Raw genomic sequence first — 27,450 nt, 5'->3', positions numbered from 1 at the left:
ATGCTGGTAACGACATTTGAAGAGGCTGGCAGGCCCTTTAAGAACATACCTCACAATGGGGTGTAAGTTGCACCCCTGGTGTGTACGAGCCCCCCCAAAAAGCCCCACTGACTATAATGGATGCCCATATAAGGAGTTAAAATGTCCCGCATGATATAACTTAGCAGTACCAGGCAACGAATCAGCATCCCAGGAACTTCAAAAAGATATGAAGCCACGCCCATAGTAGCCATTTACATGGACTTAGCAACCGATCCTATAGACTTCCATTATAAATGGCCCACATTGATATCTTGTCCACACAGTGTCGTAGAGACAAGGGGGTGGTCTCATTTGACTCAGGCATTCAATTGGTCTGTCACAGGATCATTGTGGAGCTTTTAAGCCACGCCCATTGCAACCAAATAGGTTTACTTATTTTACAAGATGTATATCTCTGCATCAGAACATCGTAGAGACATGGGAGTTGGTTAATTTCAGTTATACCTCAGAGTTTTATAAATTGTTTAATGCCAAGCCACGCCCATGGCAACCAAACAGCTTAGCTTAGCAACTGTTAGGGCCAATAGCAAAACCTTCATCTTTGCATCAGAACATCGTAGAGACATGGGGGTTGGCTGTTTCACTAGTGGTTTGAATGGTCATCCCCCTAGCCCAACACCAGCATTTTGCCACATTAGCACCACTTTACAATTTCTTCAGAGAATGTACCTTTCAGTTTATAATTAATGTGTCTATAACTTTTGAAGCAGAAAAATGACAATTTTGGCCATCCGTTTTTAAAACTTATTAGAAATCGTGTTTCTATAGGCATTTAAAGTGGAAAAATGACCATTTCTCCCAAATGTTACAGTAAAATGAGTCCATATATGGTGTGCATATAGTATGGGATGCCCCCTACAGAGTCCGACCATCCGTTTGTGAAACTTATTAGAAATCATGTTTCTATAGGCATTTAAATTGGAAAAATGATAATTTCTCCCAAATGTTACAGTAAAATGAGTCCATATATGGTGTGCATATACTGTGGGATGCCCCCTACAGGATCCGACCATCCGTTTGTGAAACTTATTGGAAATCATGTTTCTATAGGCATTTAGAGTGGAAAAATGACAATTTCTCCCAAATGCCACAGTAAAATAAGTCCATATATGGTGTATATATAGTGTGGGATGCCCCCTAGAGGAAGAGACCATCCGTTTGTGAAACTTATTGGAAATCATGTTTCTATAGGCATTTAAAGTGGAAAAATGACAATTTCTCCCAAATGCTACAGTAAAATTAGTCCATATATGGTGTGCATATACTGGGGGATGCCCCCTACAGGATCCGACCATCCGTTTGTGAAACTTATTAGAAATCATGTTTCTATAGGCATTTAAAGTGGAAAAATGACAATTTCTCCCAAATGCCACAGTAAAATAAGTCCATATATGGTGTATATATAGTGTGGGATGCCCCCTAGAGGAAGAGACCATCCGTTTGTGAAACTTATTAGAAATCATGTTTCTATAGGCATTTAAAGTGGAAAAATGACAATTTCTCCGAAATCCTACAGTAAAATGAGTCCATATATGGTGTATATATAGTGTGGGATGCCCCCTACAGGATCCGACCATCCGTTTGTGAAACTTATTGGAATTCATGTTTCTATAGGCATTTAAAGAGGAAAAATGACAATATCTCTGAAATGCTACAGTAAAATTAGTCCATATATGGTGTGCATATAGTATGGGATGCCCCCTACAGGATCCGACCATCCGTTTGTGAAACTTATTGGAAATCATGTTTCTATAGGCATTTAAAGTGGAAAAATGACAATTTCTCCGAAATCCTACAGTAAAATGAGTCCATATATGGTGTATATATAGTGTGGGATGCCCCCTACAGGATCCGACCATCCGTTTGTGAAACTTATTGGAAATCATGTTTCTATAGGCATTTAAAGAGGAAAAATGACAATTTCTCTGAAATGCCACAGTAAAATAAGTCCATATATGGTGTATATATAGTGTGGGATGCCCCCTAGAGGAAGAGACCATCCGTTTGTGAAACTTATTAGAAATCATGTTTCTATAGGCATTTAAAGTGGAAAAATGACAATTTCTCCCAAATGCCACAGTAAAATTAGTCCATATATGGTGTGCATATAGTGTGGCATGCCCCCTACAGGATCCGACCATCCGTTTGTGAAACTTATTGGAAATCATGTTTCTATAGGCATTTAAAGTGGAAAAATGACAATTTCTCCCAAATGCCACAGTAAAATTAGTCCATATATGGTGTGCATATAGTGTGGGATGCCCCCTACAGGATCCGACCATCCGTTTGTGAAACTTATTGGAATTCATGTTTCTATAGGCATTTAAAGAGGAAAAATGACAATATCTCTGAAATGCTACAGTAAAATTAGTCCATATATGGTGTATATATAGTGTGGGATGCCCCCTACAGGATCCGACCATCCGTTTGTGAAACTTATTGGAAATCATGTTTCCATAGGCATTTAAATTGGGAAAATCGCCATTTCTCCCAAATGCTACAGTAAAATGAGTCCATATATGGTGTGCATATAGTATGGGATGCCCCCTACAGAGTCCGACCATCCGTTTGTGAAACTTATTAGAAATCATGTTTCTATAGGCATTTAAAGTGGAAAAATGACAATTTCTCCCAAATGCCACAGTAAAATAAGTCCATATATGGTGTATATATAGTGTGGGATGCCCCCTAGAGGAAGAGACCATCCGTTTGTGAAACTTATTAGAAATCATGTTTCTATAGGCATTTAAATTGGGGAAATCGCAATTTCTCCCAAATGCTACAGTAAAATGAGTCCATATATGGTGTGCATATAGTATGGGATGCCCCTTAGAGGAACCGACCATCCGTTTGTGAAACTTATTGGAAATCATGTTTCTATAGGCATTTAAAGAGGAAAAATGACAATTTCTCCCATATGCTACAGTAAAATGAGTCCATATATGGTGTGCATATAGTGTGGGATGCCCCCTACAGGATCCGACCATCCGTTTGTGAAACTTATTGGAAATCATGTTTCTATAGGCATTTAAAGTGGAAAAATGACAATTTCTCCCAAATGCCACAGTAAAATTAGTCCATATATGGTGTGCATATAGTGTGGGATGCCCCCTACAGGATCCGACCATCCGTTTGTGAAACTTATTGGAATTCATGTTTCTATAGGCATTTAAAGAGGAAAAATGACAATATCTCTGAAATGCTACGGTAAAATTAGTCCATATATGGTGTGCATATAGTATGGGATGCCCCCTACAGGATCCGACCATCCGTTTGTGAAACTTATTGGAAATCATGTTTCTATAGGCATTTAAAGAGGAAAAATGACAATTTCTCTGAAATGCCACAGTAAAATAAGTCCATATATGGTGTATATATAGTGTGGGATGCCCCCTAGAGGAAGAGACCATCCGTTTGTGAAACTTATTAGAAATCATGTTTCTATAGGCATTTAAAGTGGAAAAATGACAATTTCTCCCAAATGCCACAGTAAAATTAGTCCATATATGGTGTGCATATAGTGTGGCATGCCCCCTACAGGATCCGACCATCCGTTTGTGAAACTTATTGGAAATCATGTTTCTATAGGCATTTAAAGTGGAAAAATGACAATTTCTCCCAAATGCCACAGTAAAATTAGTCCATATATGGTGTGCATATAGTGTGGGATGCCCCCTACAGGATCCGACCATCCGTTTGTGAAACTTATTGGAATTCATGTTTCTATAGGCATTTAAAGAGGAAAAATGACAATATCTCTGAAATGCTACAGTAAAATTAGTCCATATATGGTGTATATATAGTGTGGGATGCCCCCTACAGGATCCGACCATCCGTTTGTGAAACTTATTGGAAATCATGTTTCCATAGGCATTTAAATTGGGAAAATCGCCATTTCTCCCAAATGCTACAGTAAAATGAGTCCATATATGGTGTGCATATAGTATGGGATGCCCCCTACAGAGTCCGACCATCCGTTTGTGAAACTTATTAGAAATCATGTTTCTATAGGCATTTAAAGTGGAAAAATGACAATTTCTCCCAAATGCCACAGTAAAATAAGTCCATATATGGTGTATATATAGTGTGGGATGCCCCCTAGAGGAAGAGACCATCCGTTTGTGAAACTTATTAGAAATCATGTTTCTATAGGCATTTAAATTGGGGAAATCGCAATTTCTCCCAAATGCTACAGTAAAATGAGTCCATATATGGTGTGCATATAGTATGGGATGCCCCTTAGAGGAACCGACCATCCGTTTGTGAAACTTATTGGAAATCATGTTTCTATAGGCATTTAAAGAGGAAAAATGACAATTTCTCCCATATGCTACAGTAAAATGAGTCCATATATGGTGTGCATATAGTGTGGGATGCCCCCTACAGGAACCGACCATCCGTTTGTGAAACTTATTGGAAATCATGTTTCTATAGGCATTTAAAGAGGAAAAATGACAATTTCTCCCATATGCTACAGTAAAATGAGTCTATATATGGTGTGCATATAGTGTGGGATGCCCCCTAGAGGAAGAGACCATCCGTTTGTGAAACTTATTAGAAATCATGTTTCTATAGGCATTTAAAGTGGAAAAATGACAATTTCTCCGAAATCCTACAGTAAAATGAGTCCATATATGGTGTATATATAGTGTGGGATGCCCCCTACAGGATCCGACCATCCGTTTGTGAAACTTATTGGAATTCATGTTTCTATAGGCATTTAAAGAGGAAAAATGACAATATCTCTGAAATGCTACAGTAAAATTAGTCCATATATGGTGTGCATATAGTATGGGATGCCCCCTACAGGATCCGACCATCCGTTTGTGAAACTTATTGGAAATCATGTTTCTATAGGCATTTAAAGTGGAAAAATGACAATTTCTCCGAAATCCTACAGTAAAATGAGTCCATATATGGTGTATATATAGTGTGGGATGCCCCCTACAGGATCCGACCATCCGTTTGTGAAACTTATTGGAATTCATGTTTCTATAGGCATTTAAAGAGGAAAAATGACAATATCTCTGAAATGCTACAGTAAAATTAGTCCATATATGGTGTGCATATAGTATGGGATGCCCCCTACAGGATCCGACCATCCGTTTGTGAAACTTATTGGAAATCATGTTTCTATAGGCATTTAAAGTGGAAAAATGACAATTTCTCCCAAATGCCACAGTAAAATTAGTCCATATATGGTGTGCATATAGTGTGGGATGCCCCCTACAGGATCCGACCATCCGTTTGTGAAACTTATTGGAATTCATGTTTCTATAGGCATTTAAAGAGGAAAAATGACAATATCTCTGAAATGCTACGGTAAAATTAGTCCATATATGGTGTGCATATAGTATGGGATGCCCCCTACAGGATCCGACCATCCGTTTGTGAAACTTATTGGAAATCATGTTTCTATAGGCATTTAAAGTGGAAAAATGACAATTTCTCTGAAATGCCACAGTAAAATAAGTCCATATATGGTGTATATATAGTGTGGGATGCCCCCTAGAGGAAGAGACCATCCGTTTGTGAAACTTATTAGAAATCATGTTTCTATAGGCATTTAAAGTGGAAAAATGACAATTTCTCCCAAATGCCACAGTAAAATTAGTCCATATATGGTGTGCATATAGTGTGGCATGCCCCCTACAGGATCCGACCATCCGTTTGTGAAACTTATTGGAAATCATGTTTCTATAGGCATTTAAAGTGGAAAAATGACAATTTCTCCCAAATGCCACAGTAAAATTAGTCCATATATGGTGTGCATATAGTGTGGGATGCCCCCTACAGGATCCGACCATCCGTTTGTGAAACTTATTGGAATTCATGTTTCTATAGGCATTTAAAGAGGAAAAATGACAATATCTCTGAAATGCTACAGTAAAATTAGTCCATATATGGTGTATATATAGTGTGGGATGCCCCCTACAGGATCCGACCATCCGTTTGTGAAACTTATTGGAAATCATGTTTCCATAGGCATTTAAATTGGGAAAATCGCCATTTCTCCCAAATGCTACAGTAAAATGAGTCCATATATGGTGTGCATATAGTATGGGATGCCCCCTACAGAGTCCGACCATCCGTTTGTGAAACTTATTAGAAATCATGTTTCTATAGGCATTTAAAGTGGAAAAATGACAATTTCTCCCAAATGCCACAGTAAAATAAGTCCATATATGGTGTATATATAGTGTGGGATGCCCCCTAGAGGAAGAGACCATCCGTTTGTGAAACTTATTAGAAATCATGTTTCTATAGGCATTTAAATTGGGGAAATCGCAATTTCTCCCAAATGCTACAGTAAAATGAGTCCATATATGGTGTGCATATAGTATGGGATGCCCCTTAGAGGAACCGACCATCCGTTTGTGAAACTTATTGGAAATCATGTTTCTATAGGCATTTAAAGAGGAAAAATGACAATTTCTCCCATATGCTACAGTAAAATGAGTCCATATATGGTGTGCATATAGTGTGGGATGCCCCCTACAGGAACCGACCATCCGTTTGTGAAACTTATTGGAAATCATGTTTCTATAGGCATTTAAAGAGGAAAAATGACAATTTCTCCCATATGCTACAGTAAAATGAGTCTATATATGGTGTGCATATAGTGTGGGATGCCCCCTAGAGGAAGAGACCATCCGTTTGTGAAACTTATTAGAAATCATGTTTCTATAGGCATTTAAAGTGGAAAAATGACAATTTCTCCGAAATCCTACAGTAAAATGAGTCCATATATGGTGTATATATAGTGTGGGATGCCCCCTACAGGATCCGACCATCCGTTTGTGAAACTTATTGGAATTCATGTTTCTATAGGCATTTAAAGAGGAAAAATGACAATATCTCTGAAATGCTACAGTAAAATTAGTCCATATATGGTGTGCATATAGTATGGGATGCCCCCTACAGGATCCGACCATCCGTTTGTGAAACTTATTGGAAATCATGTTTCTATAGGCATTTAAAGTGGAAAAATGACAATTTCTCCGAAATCCTACAGTAAAATGAGTCCATATATGGTGTATATATAGTGTGGGATGCCCCCTACAGGATCCGACCATCCGTTTGTGAAACTTATTGGAATTCATGTTTCTATAGGCATTTAAAGAGGAAAAATGACAATATCTCTGAAATGCTACAGTAAAATTAGTCCATATATGGTGTGCATATAGTATGGGATGCCCCCTACAGGATCCGACCATCCGTTTGTGAAACTTATTTGAAATCATTTTTCTATAGGCATTTAAAGTGGAAAAATGACTATTTCTCCCAAACGGCACAGTAAAATAAGTCCATATATGGTGTGCATATAGTGTGGGATGCCCCCTACAGGATCCGACCATCCGTTTGTGAAACTTATTTGAAATCATTTTTCTATAGGCATTTAAAGTGGAAAAATGACTATTTCTCCCAAACGGCACAGTAAAATAAGTCCATATATGGTGTGCATATAGTATGGGATGCCCCCTACAGGATCCGACCATCCGTTTGTGAAACTTATTGGAAATCATGTTTCTATAGGCATTTAAATTGGATAAATGACAATTTCTCCCAAATGCTACAGTAAACCATTACCATTAGTTATAAGTCATTATAGTATGAAAGCATGGTTTTTCAAAACGCTATAATACGCTTTCAAAAGCCATTACACAGTTAAACTTGTACAAATTCATGTTACTGTATTAAAATAATGTATTTGCATTTTGTAGCTAATCATTTAGACACTTACAACACATTTACTATAGGATACACATTAAAAAAATAATTTCACAGGAGTAGGCTACAGGTAAAACAATTTTAACCCGTTTTATTTGATGGAAATATCAGTAACAGTAACTGTTAAACAAAAGTTGCAGACGGAGACATTGCTTTCACAACATGCATAAGCAAACATTCTGATAAAAATGTTCTTCAATTACGGAAATTCTAAACGTAAAACGCAATATATAATATTGAGGAGACACACAGACGATCCGCATTTAAATAAAGCTTTAAAAGCGGTGTTTCTAGAAATTACCGTAGTTTACGAAGTATGCGCGCATAATTAATCAAACTGCGGCTGGCTTGACCGTGTATTTTCGAACTGCGGCTGGCTTGACCGCGGTACTGACGTAGCGCTGCGGTTTCTGCTCTTGTGTTTCTCGTCGTATAGTTCCCGATTTATTTCACGAATGACGGTTTTAGTCCTTTCAAATGTATGTACGCTGTCCTTCATGCCGTCGTCCTAGTCAATTTACTAAGAAAGGTTTTTACAAGTGACATTTTACAAGTGTATTTATTTAGGCTATATAACTTTTAGCTTAGGTTTACACTTAAAAATAAAGGTTTTTAAAAAATATAATTAAAAGCTTCATTACGTGGAAAGATAAGTTTAAACAAGCTAGTCTTCTTTAACAGTTTTATTTATTTGTTATAAACATCGTCTCCCCTGGACACTGCTATGTTGACGTCATATAGCCTAATCAACAGTGTCATGAAATTGACTAGCAACAACAACAACAATAGGCCTATTAGTGCATGCTTTCAATACCACATTTAGCACTTAATTCACTAAACTGAAAATGCTAAAGTCTAAAAAATGTAACTAAAACACAATATACATTTTAGAGACAAGACAGAAACAGGCAGGGCAGAATGACATTAGCATCACATGTCCGATCGAAATAATCAGTATGAGCGGAAAAATAATGAAACCACAAGACTTTTCTTTCTTGTTTGAAATTGTTTTTTTTACTCATTACTCCATAGACTTCATCCAGAAAAAATTCCAGAAGATTGCATTGGCAAAATCAAGGCCTTGTTTGCCTCTGAAAGCCCTTCACAAATTCCGCAAAAGATTACAAATCTTTTGCAGCTGTATGACCGTTTTAAGATAGATGTCGCTGTGACTGGAGAGTCTGGTTCTGGAAAGTCTTCCCTTATCAATGTATTCCTAGGACTGCATCCTGATGATGTCGGGGCAGCTGAGACCGGAGCTACCGAAACCACAATGAAAGCAAATATGTATCAGCATCCGAATGTCCCCCAGGTCAGACTGTGGGATCTTCCAGGCATGGGAACACCCTCCTTTAAATCAAAGAGTTATGTAAAGACAATGAACCTTGACTTATATGACATGTTTATAGTAGTCCTATCTGAGCGAGTCAGAGAAAACAACATGCTTTTGGTTGACACAATTTCGCAACAAAAGAAGCCGTTTTATGTTATCAGATCCAAAATCGATAATGACATTCGGTCCCAAAGACGGAAACGTAACTTCTCTGAAGCAAATGCATTGGAAAAAATGAAAGAGGACTGTGAGAAGCATTTGAAGGAGAAGAACCTGGACAACCAAGTGTTCCTAGTTTCAGCACAAGAGCCATTGAATTATGAGATGCCCAGGTTCATGGACAGTTTCAAGAATGATGTTCCTCAAATTAGGGCTGAACTGTTTGTAAGTTTCCTGGACAAAATATTTCATCGTTGGTTTACAGCAGGGTAAGTTTGTAAATTCATGTTAAAAACAATTTACAGTAAAGATGAAACGTTTTAGCATGTTTTGTTACATTAGGTATGCTACACAACATGTCCAAAAGACTGGAAAAATACAAGAGGACGATGTCGCAAAGTTACACAGTATGTATAAAGAAACAGGCTTTGGAGCTGTGAAAGTCAAAGCTGTTCTGGAGGCCCTGAATCACTATCAGCTGGATGTTGCAGTTTTGGGTGAGACGGGGTCTGGAACATCTACTTTTGTAAAGGCCTTAACTAGAATGGAGAAAGACATATATGGTGCAGCATCAGCGTTCATCGGCAACCCAGCAGTGAGTTCTGAATACCAAGGTGTCCGGTTCTGGGACATATCTGGCGTGGAAGAATTCATGGCCTCAATGTATGACATGAAGCAAGATCTGCGTGATCATGACTTCTTCATCCTCATCGTATCAGACTGGCAGGAAGCACGGCATGTAAGACTAGCCAGAGCTGTCATTGAGTTACGGAGGCATTTCCTCTTGGTCCAGACAAAAATAGACTGTCATCTACAGGCTCTAGGAGATCTGTTCTGTGCTGAGACCGAATTGCTTGATAGGCTTCGGGCACAATATACCAGAGAACTTCAGAGGGCAAAACTGCAGGAACCACAAATTTTTCTCATCAACAGCCTAGATAGAGATGGACAGGACTTTATGGTTTTGGAAAGTGCACTGGCCATTGAACTCAACGCAACCAAGACAATCGCCTTTGCACATTACATAGCTAAAATACTAAAAAAGTAACAGCACAGAAACATGTCCTACTAGTAAAATGTCCTGGTAAACTACCAGTACTGTTTAGCATGTTGACAAAATGTTAAAGCTGATTTGGATATGCATCTTTCAAAATTAATAATGTAAATGTACATTATATCAAGAAGTGCTTTAAAATTATTAAATTTCTTATCTCATTTAAAGTTTTTTGTTATGTGTATTTTTAATATAATTTTATTGTTTTATTCATAGGTTATTCCAATGTACAGATGAGACAGATTTGAGCATTTCTATGTAGGCTTATCTGTTTTTGTCACGGTTCCCTTTGTTTGCCCCAGGACTCCATTTCCCATGCTCATCCATGCTCCCTCACCTGTCCCGTATTTGCAGTCACTCTCAGCCATCGACCTTGTCAACAGGATTCAGTAACAGGATTTGTACACATCCTGTTCCTTTGTCTTGTCAACTGTTATTTTACTCTGTTGTTGTGCAGCGTGATTCTCTGGTTATCCGTATATCTTTAAAGCTGATAGAGATGTTGGCATCTTTAATCTTTAAATTGTGTGTAGAATGTGTTCTAGGTGGGGACTTTATCAGAAGTAAAATTTCTTATCTTGAAAAAGACCTGAGTGTATTCATTAGGATAACTTCCCCGACACATCCCAGGGTGATACCTCAAGAAATTGGTTAATCATAAACATTTTATGTATTTTACCTTTTCTTTATCAAAACATAATACCTACAGTTACATCTGATATCCCATATGTTAAAAGTAGTACAAGATGGTAAAACAAGTAAAAGATCAGTTATCACACGCAGTTTCTGGGATCGTGCCATCTATAATTTTCAAACGATCTCCAGATCCACTTTTTATGTAACATCCATCACTGAAATGCTGTTAACAGACACCTAAACTTCAATATCGGAATAGGGTCCCTGTTTCCGAAAGTGTGTGTGGGAGTGTATCAAGCCCATAAATACTGCGTCATACGTCCAACTCGTTTTTTAACAATTTAACCATGTTAGGCACCAGAAGCCAGTACGTTCAACAGTGTAAAGAAGTCAGAATGCATGACATAGCATGTTACCTCCACTTTGAACATGAACAGAGTTTCATCACAATTAATCTATTAAGGTCAAATGTAGCAATATACTGTATCAGACACACAGAGTAAAGAGGACAGAATTTATGACAGCTAGGTAACTGCACTTATCTTGTACAGTATCATTTCCATTTCTCATAGTTAATTTACACTATTTTAAATCATGTAAATGAATGAGTTCTAATGAGTAATGAGAACAGTTTTGATATTTAATGTGTTAGTATAATTCTACACAGGACTACACTTCAAATATACTGGTTGATATATATATATATATATATATACTGTATGTATATTAGGGCTGTGCAATTAATCGAAAATGAATCGTAATTGTAAATTTTGGCCTTCATCAATTACAAAAACTATATAAGCGATTCCATTTTGCATGGATCCTGTGTTAGGACTCTGTCCTTCCTGTCTCGAGCTTTCTAGCTCCCTGGGCAGAGTCATGACATTGCCACGTCTTTCGGGTTTCTGTTGTGTTATGTGTGGAGACATGTGGCTTTATGTTGTTACTTAATGCCACGTGTCTTCCTGTTATGTCTCTCAGCCCCACCCTCCTATCTCCTGTGATTTTATTAGGGTTTCATTCCCATCGTCTGTTTTGTAATTCACCTCGTTAGGGTTTCATTCCCATCAGCTGTCACCACTCTCCCCATGTAATCACTCCTCGTTAGTGTCTCCCTTTATATGGTCTCAGTTTCGCTCTGTTCAGTGTTGGTGCATTGTCTTTGTCTTATATCTATTGTCTCTATGTCCAACACTGATGCCTTGAGTGCACAGTATTATCCCCCTGTTATTGGATTACCTGGTTCCTGTTACAGTTTGTGGAATTATTTATCTTTGCTAAAGATTCTTGTTTTGTTTTTGTCCCCCTCGTGGAAGGTGTTTGTTTCTAGTTTTTGTTTGCTAGTGTTTTTTGTGCTTGTTTTTTCCCCATTGCGGGTGTTTTATTTATTAAACATTTATATTTAACCCCTCGTCTGCCTGCATCTGGGTTCTGTCAAAACCATTTCGTGACATCCTGTCTTTTCTTTTAATATATATCCACAACGTACGCACACCTTCCTTTACAGTGGTTCAGCAGTGCTATTTCTTGACATTTATTTTTTAGTTAAATTCAGAGTTCAAAGCATAGTTTTATAATTGTATAATGTTGTTTTAAAGGTTAATGAGTAATCGTTTTAAATAATGGCCAAAATAATCGTGATTATGGTTTTGTCATAATCTAGCAGCCCTAATGTATATGCATATCTATGTGTGTGTGTGTATATATATATCTTAACTGTTATTTTACAGTACATAAAACAACAAGAATAATTTGGAGTTTACCAGCAAGTTTGTAGCTTGACTATCATATGTGTAACGTTGTCATGGACAACAATCTAAAAATATCACCATGCATAAGAATTTTCATACTGTACCTTTGTCAAGTTGCTTTACACATTAAAAAGCAATTTGAAAGGAACAAAGGGCTGGGACATTTTTTGAGTCACACACACTGTGTGAAAGTTGAAATGATTGCCAAGTTGTTTACCAGAATATACTCTCTTTCCTGCATTACCACAAGCAAAGGGGTGTAAATGCATTTTTTTTATTAATGTTTCTTCATATTCTCACATTACCATGTACCTCATAAAAATATATTCCTTGAAGTTATAAGAATTATCTGAAAGTCTAAGTTTCTTGTAAACATTCGAACATGGCTAATGCAACATAGCAATCACAAAGACAATCAGAATACCACAAATAACAAAATAATTCACAAAAGATTTAATACAATACAGTTGCCTACGTTAATGTAAATAGAAGAGTAGTGCAGCCAAGAATGTAAAGCATACAGTAATGTTATTTGTCCTCAATAAAAATACTACTGTAAAATGATTAGATTGTTAGAAAATATATACAAAATCCACCACCCGAGATATGAAGCACACTACTGGGCAATTTTCAGTATCCATTCTACTAGTTTTATTTCATAGTTTTGACCTTGTCCTGTAGTTTTCCTATAGTTATTCCGGTTTACTTTTATTAATCCAAACCTGCCACTCTGAGAACTTCCGTCATATCATTGACCATGTCATTTAGACCTTGACTCAGGACCGAATATGTATGATTAAATGCCTGAGTAGCGTTTTGAAACCTTTTCACAAAATGTTTCACGTCCAACAGGTTTTCCAAGCTTGTAACTGGGCATGTCGGACCGATAGGAGGCACAAGCTTACTTTTGTCCATCAGCGCTAACGTCAAAGGCGATTTTATTGGTAATTTAAGATGTTGGACAGGCTTGTTCACCCTCTCAGAAAGCTTCTCGATTGATTTCTCATCCAACCCAAACGCATGATGGCAACTTGTGTAAAACGCCACAAGTACTGTCTTGTCAAAAGCCAAAGACAGAAAAGGGATGGAAAAAAAGCCACCGCAGCCGGAGGCAATTGCAAAAAGCATGATGAACTTCTCCATTCTTCTTTTTTGCTTCTTTAGCATAGCCAAAGAGCACACTGGCAATGACTGAACAAGAGCAAATTGCTTTTGTTCCGAAAGCTCTAACTCTATGGTATCTACCAGGTTTTGGAAATCATATTTCCCAAGATCATAAGAGGATATTAAGAACACCTCTGGGTCTCCAACTTCCTTCAAGTTTCTGAGACAGTCTTCCCTGATTGTACAAAGCAGCTGCTGCTCATCAAATGTTTTGCTGCGTGACTCTGAGTGAATGTCATTGTCAATCTTGCTTCGGACAAAATAAAAATGCTTGTGCTTTTTTTTCATCTCCATAGCCAAAAATACATCATTTTCCTTAAACCTAGTGGATGAAATGATGATAAATAAATCATAAGTCTCAAATTTAACTTTTTTGAGGTATTGGTCTGCCTTGAGATTTGGCATACCGATTCCTGGCAGGTCCCAGAGTTTCACATTGGGCATTGTGGGATGGGTGTACATGGTAACTTCATTTGTGGTTTCGGTTATTCCAGTCGGTGCAGACATATCTTCATCATCATCCAGACCTCGAAAAGCGTTAATGAAGGCAGATTTGCCTGCACCTGTTTCACCAGTCACTGCGATGTTGAGACTCACATTGTCAAGAATGTTAAGTTGTTCTTTAGCTTTTGCAACAGCTGCACTTGGGTCATCTTCTCCTAGTCTCTGCAATGCTCCAGAGAAATCCATGGAAGTAGAACAATCTGCCATTATGCCTGGTTCTTTACTGTAAAAGACATAAATAAGAAGGTAAAATAAACACATTCAAATGAAATGGTACAGCAAGTCATGATATATATGTATTTATTTTAAATAATGAATTGTTAAAGTGCACAAACATTTTTCACAAAAAGGCAACAAAGGTGATACAAATTTAAATGTTTTATTTTTATAATTTGTGATTAGATATTATATGTGACAACAATTACTTTGCAATTTATTAACATTTTCTAATACTGTAATTATGAAAAGAACTGCAGATTTCAGGAAGTTGAATTCTACAATAAATAAATAAAACCAACAAAAAATGTAATAGTGACATTATGATGATATTGCGGTAGTCAGGACATTCACTTGGAGTAGGACATTCACATGGAGTCAAAGGTGGTATTCAAGAACTTTTAGTAGCCCCCTTACTGTACATCCACTTTCACATGTCAGCAAACTACTCTTCTACAATTTTTCAAGGCAAACAAAATGTTTACATGCTAAAAATAATTTTAAAAAAGTTATAATAAAGAACTGCACGCTCTGGCTAACTTAAGAGGTATCACATACTACATCCAACCCAGCCACTTTTCTAATTTCTCGAGCAATCTCTGCCAATTCCTTTAAACCTTCTTTCAAAATGTACATTGTGGTACCAAAGGACAATCCTGCAGCAGCTACACTGCCCACAATTGGAACAAGACTCGATACATATTCAACACCAGACAGCAAAGCTAATGTGGCAGAGACTTGAATCCTGCTCAGTGTTTTGTCTCGGATTGCAGAAGCAATTTTTGATTTCCCCACATATTCTGCCAGGGAAATGTTCACTTTTTCTGAAAGTCTGGTCAGTGACCCATCATCCAAGCCGAATGCGTAGTAGCACCTTATGAAGAACGATAAAACAATTGCTGCATCACATGTTACGGATAGACCGGGCACAGGGACCACTGCTATACCAGCAGAGGCAAGAGATGCAGCCCAGATCATCCCTTTAAAGAACTTGATCTTCTGTTCAAGAGATTCAGCAGAGCACACTGGCCAGGCTTGTAGCAGAGCAGATCTCTTATGGGAGGGTAGATCTTCTTCTAGTGTGATTCTGAGGATTTCAAAATCATATTTCTCCATTTCGAAAGATGATATCAAGAAAATGTTGGGGTTTCCCATTTCCTTTAAGTTTTTTTTACAGTCCTCCCTTATTTTGGAAAGAACTTTCTGCTCATCAAATCCTTTTTTCTTTTGCTCTGATGAGATGTCGTTGTCAATCTTAGAACGAACAAAGTAAAAGTTTTTCTTCTTCTTCTTTATTTCTTTAGCCAGCATGATGTCGTTCTCACGGAACCTCTCTGAGCTAAGGATAATGAAGAAATCATAGGTGTCAAATTTGACCTCTTTAAGATATTTATTTGCTTTAAAATTTGGGCTTCCTATTCCAGGCAGGTCGCAGATTTTCACATTTGGCATTCCAGGATGCTCATACTTGGTGACCTCCATTGTAGTTTCTGTGACTCCAGTGGGAGCTGCATCTTTATCATCATCACTCAGACCTCGAAGTGCATTTATAAAGGACGATTTCCCAGATCCAGTATTTCCTGTCACAGCAATGTTAAGCGAAACATTTAACAACTGGTCAAACTCAGCTAAAGCTTTTGCTTTAGCTTTCTCCAGTGTGGACTCCCCTGATGCTTTTACTGCCTCCATAACATCATAGTCTTGAGTTTCCATCGTTTTAGCTGCAAAAGTTACAAAAGCATGTTAACATTTCTACTGTGTGTCCAGGTATTGCTTTTCAGCTTTTGGAAATAAAGCTGTCATGCTTTGTTCAAAACTGTTGCAAGGCTTAGAAAGTATTCTACTGTCTAATCAGATGGCACAATGCATTTTTCATTCTATTCAACATGCTCATTCACATTGCTTCTGGCTGTTAGACAAATGGCATTAACAAATTTCCTTTCTCACCCACGAACATGAGTCACATTAAACTTTATAAACCAGCCCTGTGTCTGAAACCACCTTACATACTATAAAGTGTGTGAAACTCATGAGTAACATGTCCTAAAAACATGTTTAGATATTAGCAAGAACCATCAGGGATGGCATTTAATGTTCTGACAACTGACCCGACAGGTGTGCTCTTCTGCCCTGTCAGGATCATATAAAACCAATATATAAAACAGAAAACGTAGACAACTGTTGTAAATATATTTATCAGGTTTTTTTTAAATAACCATTCAACCGATCTCAATTAAATAAAAGCTACATATTAAGGCTACTTGAAAATACATTACATATATATTTTATTTACTAAAACATTTATTTAACTTATTAGAGGAAGCCCCCATACAATACAGTTAATATGCCACAAACCCTGGGTGGGTGGAATAGATATTCTTAGTAGATATCTTATAAGGACCTGCCTTTAAATTATACTTGGATAGACTGTAAACTTGCTTCTAATATGGGATACATAAGAAATGTCAAGCGGAGTGAAAAACTATTTATTTTTGATATTTTTTGTGTGGGAATATCAGTTTTTGTTGTTTTATTCAAACAGATCAGTACTGTTAAAATGGCTACTGAGAGACAAAAGAATATTCAAATAGTGTTATTCCATACTCAACAAAGGCTTTTCTTTTCAACTTAAAAACTAAGCTGAAACCATCGTTACTATGGTTCTTAAAAAAGGTTTTCTTACCGTGGTTTAGTTTTTAACGGTAGTAAAACCCTGTTTTTTTTCGTTTTTGACTCGAGTAAAACCATGGCTAATTTTCGAAAATGACATTAGGTTAGCTTAACGTGTAAAACTGTTTTGACAATAGGCTACATGTCTATCGTGATACTATCGAGTTAGTTGTAAAGTTTTGAACTTACCTCGAGCTTATTTGTTCATACAGTTGCACTTGTAACGTTAAGTAGGCCTACTCGCTCTCTGCAACACCAGTTATAAATTGTTAACCGGATTTATAGGGTGTGTACGGTTTTCACTGGGCGATACCATCCAACCTAGCACCTAACTTACGTCACCAGTCCTACCTGAGGTTCCTTTATAAACAATATCACGAAACTGAAAACGAAACTTACGCACGACTCCCTCGATGTATTGCTAAATTGCGTGGTTATGACGCCGCTAGTGGTGAAAAGCAGCAAATACACACATAGATACATTAATACACACAATGCATTAATTTTATTATCAATAACATTTCTGTACCTCAGTTAGAGGATTGCATTGGTAGGTCATGGGTTGGATTTCCAGAGAACACACAAATCCTAAAATATTTACCATGCACTTTAAAAAAGGTCCTGTCAAATGTAGGTCATGGAAATCTGAGCAACCCAGAGTATTTTCTTTAAAGAACATAAAGCAAAACTGACAATGTACCATTTTACTTAATTTACATTACAGTTATGCATTTGACAGTAAGACTGGACATACTCTCGCCCAACACCAATGCCCCACAAAAATAGTCTTTAATGTTAATAATTCAATGTTACATGATTAAAAACCGACAACTGTTTGCCATAAATATATATTTTCCACTTAGAAACACAAAACAAACTGTTACAATTACCCCTTTCTGACTGGAAATTGGCAGTTCAAATGTTTATTAGTTAAACAGTTACCGACACAGTATTTAATAAAATAGATTGATGCTTTGTGCAAATATTTTATGCTGATGTCAAATAAGATGGTATAAACAAATACTACCCCTCGAGTAGAAAGTAAAGAATACTGTGGCCACTAGAGGGCGTTATCTCTTAGGTATTTGCAAACTCTCATGTTGCTGTTTTAGTTTAGTTCAGTTTATTTATTTACATATATATATCGAAATAAAAGCATGAATAACTCTCTCAAGATCGTTCAAAGACAAAAAAGACTTGACTTTAGAAACTTGCCTTAACTGAAAAACCTAGATTTAATTATTAAATGAATCTGCTTGTCCAGTTTTAAATCGCTGTCCAATAAAACTCTCAGATTTTTTACAGTGGGCTTCACATAATATTGTATAACACCCAAGTCCAAATAAGAAAGATTCCTTAATTAAACATTTTATTAAAAACTGAGATGTCATATTCTTCCAGTTAATGCAATGCGTTGCACTATATTGCTAGTTTTCTATTCAGGAAAAAGCTCAACAGCCTGTTGAGTTATTTTATATTTTAATTAACCTTACTCTTAAGTAAATTAGAGTTAAAGCTGCAACAGAATGTTCATTAGGTTGAAACCTTTTGTTAATATATTTACTTTGTACTGTAAAGGGGTTTTGTGGTTATATACTGTTACAGACAGTATTGTCATGTAATTTGACATAGTTTTGTTTCAAAGCTGCTAAAAAAAGAAATTGTTAGAGAAAGAGGTTCAATTGTTTGTAAATTATGAATAACAAAAATGGCGTACAAGATGCATCGAATCGAGACACTGAATTGTAATCAAATCGAATCGTGAGGCAGGTGAAGATTCACAGCTCTAGGTACACTGGCATATTTCGACAAAGATGCTCCAACCAAAGTGATAGCAGATGCAAGCCCAGTTGGACTGGGGACAGTCTTAGTTCAGACCCAGAAGGGGGAAACAGTTCCAATATGCTGGGAGTCGCTGGCTGACAGATTGTGAACGCAGATATTCCCAGACGGAAAAAGAACGGGGAACCCGTATAGTAATATTGAAAGCATTACGGCCCAGGGCTCTGGCTTTAGCACACAAAGGACACTTAGGAATTGTGGGCACCAAGCAACATTTGAGATGTAAAGTTTGGGTGTAGATAAAGCACCAGAATGGCACTGCAGATCTTGCCATGGGTGCCAGGTGGTAGCCAGGCCGGATGCACTTGAACTGCCGAGACCAACGCCACTGCCAGACGGCCCTGGCAGGATGTAGCCATAGACCTGCCAGGCCCACTTCCAACTGGTTATTCCGTACTGGTTGTGGTAGACTACTGTGGAGGGCGCCGGTTAAGAGAAAGGCAACAGAGAAAGTTTCAGTAAAGAAGTGAGAGACGAGGAGATGAACCTAAAAGTGTGTGTTCGTCTGTTTGTTTAAATACAGCATAGATGTAACGAACTGTAGAATAAATCAGCACCAAATTTGGTACGCACCATTGAATTAAAGTCAGGGATGTACACTTGGAGTTTCAAGACAGTGCCACCTAGTGTTCAAAAGATATAACGCTTTTTATATAATTGTTTATAATTCTTAAAAGCTTTATCTGAAATTTGTTTTCTGACAGTTCATTATTGATTTCTGGGGCAATTTTTGAGAAATACCTCTACAAAATGGAGTGTGCCTGTGACATTGTCTCTTTCTAATAGTGAACTATTGTGACTGTATGTGACGTGTTGTGCATTACTTTAAAAAAGGGTATTCTTGCATTCATTGTCTCTTCTGATATCTGTTTCCCTTGTATTTCTGATATTTTTGCTCTATGTGCTCATTTCAGCCCCTTCGGAGATTGGCCCATGTCAATGTTTAAACCTCTGAAAGTTCTTGGTTTTTGCTCTTGTCGCTCTGTACTGCTATAGATTCAGACATAGTTTACGTGTTTAGCTGCTTGGCGTGTAATCATGTAAAACTCCATGCTTGGAAACCGTGAGGTTGGTGATTCAAACCCAGTGTGAAAGATGTGTAATGTTTACAGTATATGTGAAGATTTTGATTTGATTTGATTCTCAGCTTCTCTTCCGAACCCATTCGTTTCTCACGTAATTTCTATATCTGCCAGCTTTTGCTCTTATTGCTCCGTGCTGCTCTGGCTATGTTTATTTGTGCAGCTGGGTGGCATAGGTCCATACACTGAGAAATCAAGAGTTTGGGTTTGAGCACCGTGAGAATTTATAATATCTATGTTGCTTTCTCAATCTGTAATTTTTTTCCATATATGTTCTGATTCTGCGGTTTTCTCTCGCGTGGTTTTGGACTGGCATGGCTCCAAACTGCGCTTGCTGCACCTTCAGGGATTACTTGCAGGTATATCGGTATTTGTAACAGTTACAGTTTTTCCATACTAATACAATTTCTATGCATCAATTTTATTGGGTACAAAAAAATTCTACTTTTTCTGTTGTATAACTTACTTTTAGGGCAACACTTTACAATTAAGTCCTTTTATTGAAAAAGTGTGTTTTTGTTGATTTAGCAAAATTGTCAAGTTAGTCAAACATGAACTTTTTAAATACAGACAACTTGAAAAGTATGTTTACAATTTTCAACTAAACTTTGCAATTCAAGGTTACTTGAAAAAAACTAAACTTAAGTTTAACTTTTTAAGTTGAAAATCCCTATAAGGGATTTTTTTATTTAGTCAAATCAAAAACATAACTAAACAATTTATGTTAAGTGAACAATTCTTTTTACAGTGTATTTATCTGAATATAATTTAGAAAAACTGACAATCTAATATAATTTAGAAAACTGTATTCTGAGATATACTGTACATGTCTAATGTTTTTCATTGAGTTTGATCTACTCAAAATACACAAAAATAGGAAATTAAGACTAGGCCAAAAAAGATCCAAGGTTTAAATGAAGTTCTCACTGTCTGTCTCTGTCAGAAAAATAACTTTATCTATTGCTCAAACATATGGAGACAGGATGCTATTTTAAATTTCACTGTGTAATCATCAGCAGATTTAATGGAAATGTATTGGGAATATTTTCCAGAGGCATGTCAAGTTTTCCTGTACATTGTGAAACAGTCAGGGACAGGTACAGATGGAAGAGCAGAGTGAGAAGTCAGACAGCTGCTGTAAGTCTGTTTAAAGGTAAAACTTGCCCAAGGTTATCAAGCCTAAAACATGCATATTCAACATCACAGCTGCTGGACTTCAATCCAAATGCAGTATTAATGTATTCTTTGGTCTACACACTATCAAGAGAAACATTCACGTATGCATACAATAATACAAAGTAATACATGACACCTATTTTTTTTTTTAAACTATGAAATAGTTAGAAATGTTAACAGTTCTGTAATGCAGGTGGCAGGTGGTTTTAGCTGTTAGACATTTTGTTGAATATTTTTATTTGCTAAATATCATCTTCCATTTTGGTAACCTGTCACAAATGATTTCCTCAAACGTATAACTAGATGAGCAAAAATTATTCACTTCATACTATATATTTACTACATGTATGATTTAAAGCATTCTTATCAAGGGACCTCCTAAAGAATGCAATTCGATTATTTTAAATGCTGACATATGTACAAATCATGAAGAGGTCATTTTGTACCTTTCAAGAAAGCAGATTATTACAGAGAGTTTAAGAACGTCTTTTGAAACTAATGGTTGATTGATCATTGGCTAACTGGTTGGGCGTGGATCTATAGGTTGAGGACCTTTTTGTCCTATAAATACTGCGAATGTAAAGCGAGACCATCATCGAACAGGTTCAGTCAGCAGTCATGAGGTCTTTGGTGTTCCTGGTGCTCCTCGGAGCCGCTTGTGAGTAGAGACGGCATTCAGCACACCTCACATATATTTCACTGTACTTACTCTTATATGAATGAGTCAATATATACTGATGATCTTTTATTTCTGCAGTTGCTCTGGATGATGACAAGATTGTTGGTGGATATGAGTGCCAGCGTCATTCTCAGCCGTGGCAGGTGTCTCTGAATGCTGGCTACCACTTCTGTGGTGGCTCTCTGGTTAATAACCTTTGGGTTGTGTCTGCTGCTCACTGTTACAAGTCGTAAGTGACCTGTACATACTAGTTTAGTTCAGGTTAATTGGTAAAACAATGTTTCCTTTAATTGTGAAATTTTATGTTCTCTTTAAGACGCATTGAGGTCCGTCTGGGCGAGCACCTTATTAATGTTAAAGAAAATACTGAGCAGTTCATCTCCTCCGAACGTGTCATCCGCCATCCTCAGTATGACTCCTGGAACATTGATAATGACATCATGTTGATCAAGCTTAGCAAGCCCGCTGAACTCAACGCATACGTGCAGCCTGTGGCCCTGCCCACATCTTGTGCCCCCGCTGGCACCATGTGCTTAGTCTCTGGATGGGGAAACACCATGAGCTCCAGTGAGTACAGACATGATGATGTCATTTCCTCTGAGCTTTCATCAGTGTTACCTTGAAAGAATGAAACATCCTTCATTTGTTGTCATTCTGTTGTTATTTTATTTATTTTATTATAGCTGCCGATTCCAACAAGCTTCAGTGTCTGCAAATCCCCATCTTGTCCGAAAGTGACTGTAACAACTCCTACCCCGGCATGATCACAAAATCCATGTTCTGCGCTGGATACCTGGAGGGAGGAAAGGACTCTTGCCAGGTAAAGAATGATAGACACAGTAGGCTACTTCACCATTGAAATGAAGCATACATACAACACAATTCACTAATTTCACTGGACTGGATGTTGTTTCTTTCTTTTAGGGTGACTCTGGTGGTCCTGTGGTGTGCAATAACCAGCTGCAGGGTGTTGTGTCCTGGGGTTATGGCTGTGCTCAGAAGAACAACCCTGGTGTCTATGCCAAGGTAATATAGCAACTTTTTAAATAGGGTTTTTTATTTATTTCTAAAATTGTTTTAAAGAATGTTTCTACTAACTAAACGACAAACATGAAACAGGTTAATGATCACATTCTCTTTTCTCACAGGTCTGCATTTTCAGCCAGTGGCTTGCAGACACCATGAATTCAAACTGAAGTGACACACCTCCAATTCTGCGATCCATAATTAATTTTTGTATTGGAGTAGTAGTGAAAAAACATCTGTGTGAAAATAAAAACATTTAAAAATTCCTCAGTTGTCTTACCACGTCAGTATTAAGTTATTACTCATGATCCGGAACATTATTATAAAGTGAAAAACATGATAACTTTTTAATAATTACTCAGGTCTTACCACATCAGTATTAAGCAATTATAAACAGATGGATTATAACAATTAGAAAGTGAAAATCATGATAACCCGTTTATGAAAAAGTAATTAGGGGGTATATTCCAAGTATTACCAGTAAATAAAACAGTACTGTTAAAACAAGAACTTAAAGTAACTAATTTACCATCCACACACACCTGAATAGAGTCGAGTCTTATGGACACAATATATACATTTTAAAAGATACTAACAAAAACTTTACAGTTACACAATAGTCACAGTATTCAATGTGAAATTTTATATGGTTTTATTGCAGAACTTAACACATCTGACACAAAATGTTAACTGTAAATGCAGGTTTCTGTTATTAGCTTCCAGTTTTTTCTGTGAATCTCAGCGCCTTGTTGGCTTCTCTTTTCTCTAGCTTTCATCTGTCTGTACAAAGACAGTGGCAATTGCATGTTCAATATATCAATAAAGTAAACTGCAAAACTGGTCTTTTTCATGTTATATGCGCTTTGGTGTTTTAGCAGCATTCAATCTGAACACGCTGCTGCTGTGACTTCTGCATATGGTGATGTTAAGTCCATAACCCTCCTAATTAAACCTATTTTTGCATTAGTTAAAAACTTTCAGTTTTACCACAGAAACATTAGTGACAATACAGTGATTAAGAAGGAGATTTCTCTTACTATGTTTGGTTGAAAAGTACAATAGATTGATTTGTTTTTAATCCATTGAAATGAAAATATCACAGTATTGAGATTTCTAAGAAATTCCCAAAATAATTTGTTCAATTTCATTTGAACTATTCATATAATTAATTATAATACCAAACATATATCTATAATAGGTAAAATTATGTTTAGCAAGTTAATGAATAGTTCATGGATAATTATTTCAAATGGGTCTTATTGTATAGTTCTACAGGAGACATACAGCATTTATGCTTGTTATTAATGACAATTAAATAAGTAGCCAACCCTGTGGCTCAGGGTAAGAGCATGGCGCTAGCAAAACCAAGGTCATGGGTTTGATCCCAGGGATGACACATACAATGTACCATGAAACAATGTAAAGTTTAATGCAATGTAAGTCGCTTTTGATAAAAGCATTTGCCTATTACTGTAAATCATATACATACAACATGTTTTAACAAATTTGTGTATTTAGTGCACATCATCAAACCGGTAAACATATTACCAAATAACAAAAATGACAAAAGAATGTTGCTTGTGTCATTACTACTACTTTGCTTTTGTGTTTTATCACTTGTTGATAAACAAACTAAAATACAGCTAAACTTAAAAATGCAACTTGTGGTTGTTCCCTTGTGGTAAGAAGGGCAACACCTATTGCTATCTCAAAATATCAAAAGTCGGGCCTCAGGGGTCAGACTTGGGGCCACTGCTTTTTATCATCTATATAAATAACATTGATAGTAACGTGTCTAAAGGAAAATGTCATTTTTATGCAGATGACACTGTACTGTATTGCTCAGCACCCACCGCAGACCAGGCCATCTCCCAATTACAACTTGTTTTTAACACATTTCAACAGAATCTTATGATTTAAAACTTGTTTAAATGCTGAAAAAACAAAAGTCATGCGATTTTCAAATTTGAAATCCAAATAAAATCTGTCTTCAATCCTCACTTCGCAGGGTATGAAGATCGAATGTGTTTCTAATACAGATATCTTGGTATTTTAATAGATTAATCTCTTTCTTTCACCTTTCATATTCAGCAGCTAGCAAAAATATTAAAACTTAAACTAGGGTTTTATTTTAGAATCAAATCCTGCCTTTCGTTCGAATCTAGAAAGAGGCTTGTTGCTGCCGCTTTTATGTCTATAATTGACTTTGGTGATGTTTTATACATGCATGCTTCGTCTCTAAGTTTACAATCACTGGACACTGTATACCATGGAGCTCTAAGGTTCACCACTGATTTTAAAGTCCTCACTCACCATTGTGAACTGCATGAACGTGTTGGATGAACTTCTCTATCAATGTGGAGACTTCCACACTGGTATATCTTCATTTACAAGGCTATTTTAGTTCTACCTTCATCCTACCTTCTGACCTACATCAGTATAAACAATATCGGCACTTACAATCTTGGTTCCCAGGATCTTTTCCTTTTGTCTGTTCCAAAGGTTTGAACTGAGCTAGGAAAAAGGTGTTTAAGTGTTCTGCTCCCTCTACATGGAACAAGTTACAGAAATCCATGAAACTTAGTAAGATGGTCTCATTGGTCGCTTTTAAGAGGATGTTAACTGACTTGGAGTAGATGTTTTTAGCTGATGTGTTATTGATTGTGGTTGACTTTAAAAGATTTGCTATTTCAGTTGTTCTATGTTATTATATGTTATGCCTTTATGTATGTATGGTTGTACTACTGCCTATCTTGGTCAGGACACTCTTGAAAAAGAGATTTTCTCAATGAATCTCTTCCTGGTTAAATAAAGGTAAATAAATTATAAAATAAATGCAGAATCTCTTTTTGTTGTTTGCAGATCTTTCACAGACGCTTGACTCATGCAATGTCCATTGCTGCATTCCATTCTGCAGGGCTCATCACTATGCCCCAGTCCCTTCTAATGGGTTTACTCTCCACAGTTAGAGCTTTGAAGCAATAAAAGATGCAGGGTACCACATCTGTGCCATCTTCCTGTGCCCATAAGGAGGTGCCATTGTCACAAAGATTTGCGGGAGAAGATTCCATCCGTTGTTCCTCTTAAAATCCTTAATTCTAAAAGGGCCGTTTGAAGAGTCAAATTTTCAGCACTTAAGTTAGGAACAACTCTTCAATTTGGCTGCGATGATTGTTCTCACTGTCCCTTCTGAAATCCCATTTGCAACAGACTGCATCCCTGCATTCGAAACCCAATACGGTGACACTGAATTAGATTAAATTACATCAGTTTATTCAGTAAGTTCTATATAGTATACTGGGTGCAGTGTGCACCTTTTTCAGACATACATGTTGTATTGTCATTGTGTGTTCTTTTAGTAACTATGAAGTTACAACAGCTGTGAAAATAATCCACTCAGTTGTTGTTAAACAAGTACAATTTAACAACACTTTTCTTTATTCCTGCTCTACTTATGTCTACTTATTCTATACATTATATACCTATATCAGTGCAAATGGGAGAGACACATGAAAATATGCTGAAAATGTGGATAAAAGATTGAAATCTACATTTTTAACTGGAACTCCTTTTAAACTGGATTCACCCTTTAGACTCAGATCCCCTGAGAGCCCACACTCACCCACCCAAATTTCTAGCCCTGCAAACATGTTTTACAAGAGTGAAATTTATTATATGCTATTGATTTGAATTTTTTTTATGAATGACTGATGCTCAAGCTGGCAACACATTGCAATGATGATAATTGTATAAACTACTAAACAGGAAATATTTTGTTAACATTAACACAAGTAAATAAATGAAGTACACTACATTGTGAAACTGTCAGGGACAGGTACAGATGGAAAGCACAGTGAGAAGTCAGACAGCTGCTGTAAGTCTTGCTCAAGGTTATGAAGCCTAAAACATGATAATTCAACAACACAGCTGGAGGACCTTAATGATTAAATGCAAATTTTACTTATTGTTTCATATAAACACTATCCGCAGCTAAAATATGTGATACCCATCTTTAAACATTTAGAACATTTCTTTATTTGTTTGTTGTTTCTGTGATGCATATGGCAGGTGGCTTTCCCTGTTATGTTTTTTTTCTAATCTTTTTTATACATGTATGTAAGTAAGAAGCACAGAATATTACTTATAATTGCACTTTCTGCAACCCTGACATATTAAATGATTTTAATTGAAAAATAAAAGAGTACTTTTTCAAGGACGCAAAATAACAGATAATTTCTTAGAATTTAAAAGGTCTTTTGAAACTAATGGTTGATTGATCATTGGCTAACTGGTTGGGCGTGGATCTATAGGTTGAGGAACTTTTTGTCCTATAAATACTGCGAATGTAAAGAGAGACCATCATCGAACAGGTTCAGTCAGCAGTC

The 27,450-nt window shown here is 36.8% G+C and overlaps 3 protein-coding genes across 6 annotated transcripts in view; 2 read left to right on the top strand and 1 right to left on the bottom strand.

Moving 5' to 3' along the window:
- Window positions 1-10,900, top strand: part of LOC306901208 (E3 ubiquitin-protein ligase CBL-like) — a 28,688-nt gene extending 17,788 nt beyond the window's left edge. For 2 of the 3 annotated variants that reach the window (XM_079468803.1, XM_079468808.1), the window contains 2 exons: window positions 8,806-9,534; window positions 9,608-10,900. In XM_079468803.1, the coding sequence (XP_079324929.1) occupies window positions 8,806-8,868 (63 nt within the window). In that variant the 3' untranslated portion in view covers window positions 8,869-9,534; window positions 9,608-10,900. The remainder of the gene's footprint in view (window positions 1-8,805; window positions 9,535-9,607) is intronic. The other variant, XM_079468804.1, reaches the window with a different exon arrangement.
- Window positions 10,901-12,966: 2,066 nt separating this feature from the next.
- Window positions 12,967-17,710, bottom strand: irge4 (immunity-related GTPase family, e4). Of its 2 annotated transcripts, none has more exons than XM_079468821.1 (2): window positions 17,450-17,710; window positions 12,967-14,597 (listed from the first exon to the last, which is right to left on the bottom strand). In XM_079468821.1, the coding sequence occupies exon 2, from the start codon at window positions 14,579-14,581 to the stop codon at window positions 13,418-13,420; it is 1,164 nt and encodes a 387-aa protein (XP_079324947.1). In that variant the 5' UTR covers window positions 14,582-14,597; window positions 17,450-17,710; the 3' UTR covers window positions 12,967-13,417. The 2 variants fall into 2 exon arrangements, with proteins under 2 accessions (XP_079324947.1, XP_079324946.1); XM_079468820.1 differs by lacking the exon at window positions 12,967-14,597 and adding an exon at window positions 14,736-16,311.
- A 4,265-nt stretch (window positions 17,711-21,975) lies between these two features.
- On the top strand, window positions 21,976-23,235 carry LOC306901234 (trypsin-1-like; the record flags this gene model as incomplete). Its single annotated transcript, XM_079468854.1, has 6 exons — window positions 21,976-22,018; window positions 22,118-22,268; window positions 22,356-22,606; window positions 22,723-22,859; window positions 22,964-23,065; window positions 23,188-23,235. The coding sequence occupies exons 1-6, from the start codon at window positions 21,979-21,981 to the stop codon at window positions 23,233-23,235; spliced, it is 729 nt and encodes a 242-aa protein (XP_079324980.1). The 5' UTR covers window positions 21,976-21,978.
- Window positions 23,236-27,450: the final 4,215 nt, after the last annotated feature.

The sequence above is a fragment of the Barbatula barbatula genome, assembly GCF_947034865.1.
Source record: "Barbatula barbatula genome assembly, chromosome: 12".
Classification (NCBI taxonomy): domain Eukaryota; kingdom Metazoa; phylum Chordata; class Actinopteri; order Cypriniformes; family Nemacheilidae; genus Barbatula; species Barbatula barbatula.
This window is presented reverse-complemented; position numbering and strand designations above follow the sequence as displayed.

Excerpts from the sequence above, each read along its gene's own strand:
- irge4 (XM_079468820.1), bottom strand. The coding sequence starts at position 16,303 with ATGGAAACTCAAGACTATGATGTTATGGAGGCAGTAAAAGCATCAGGG.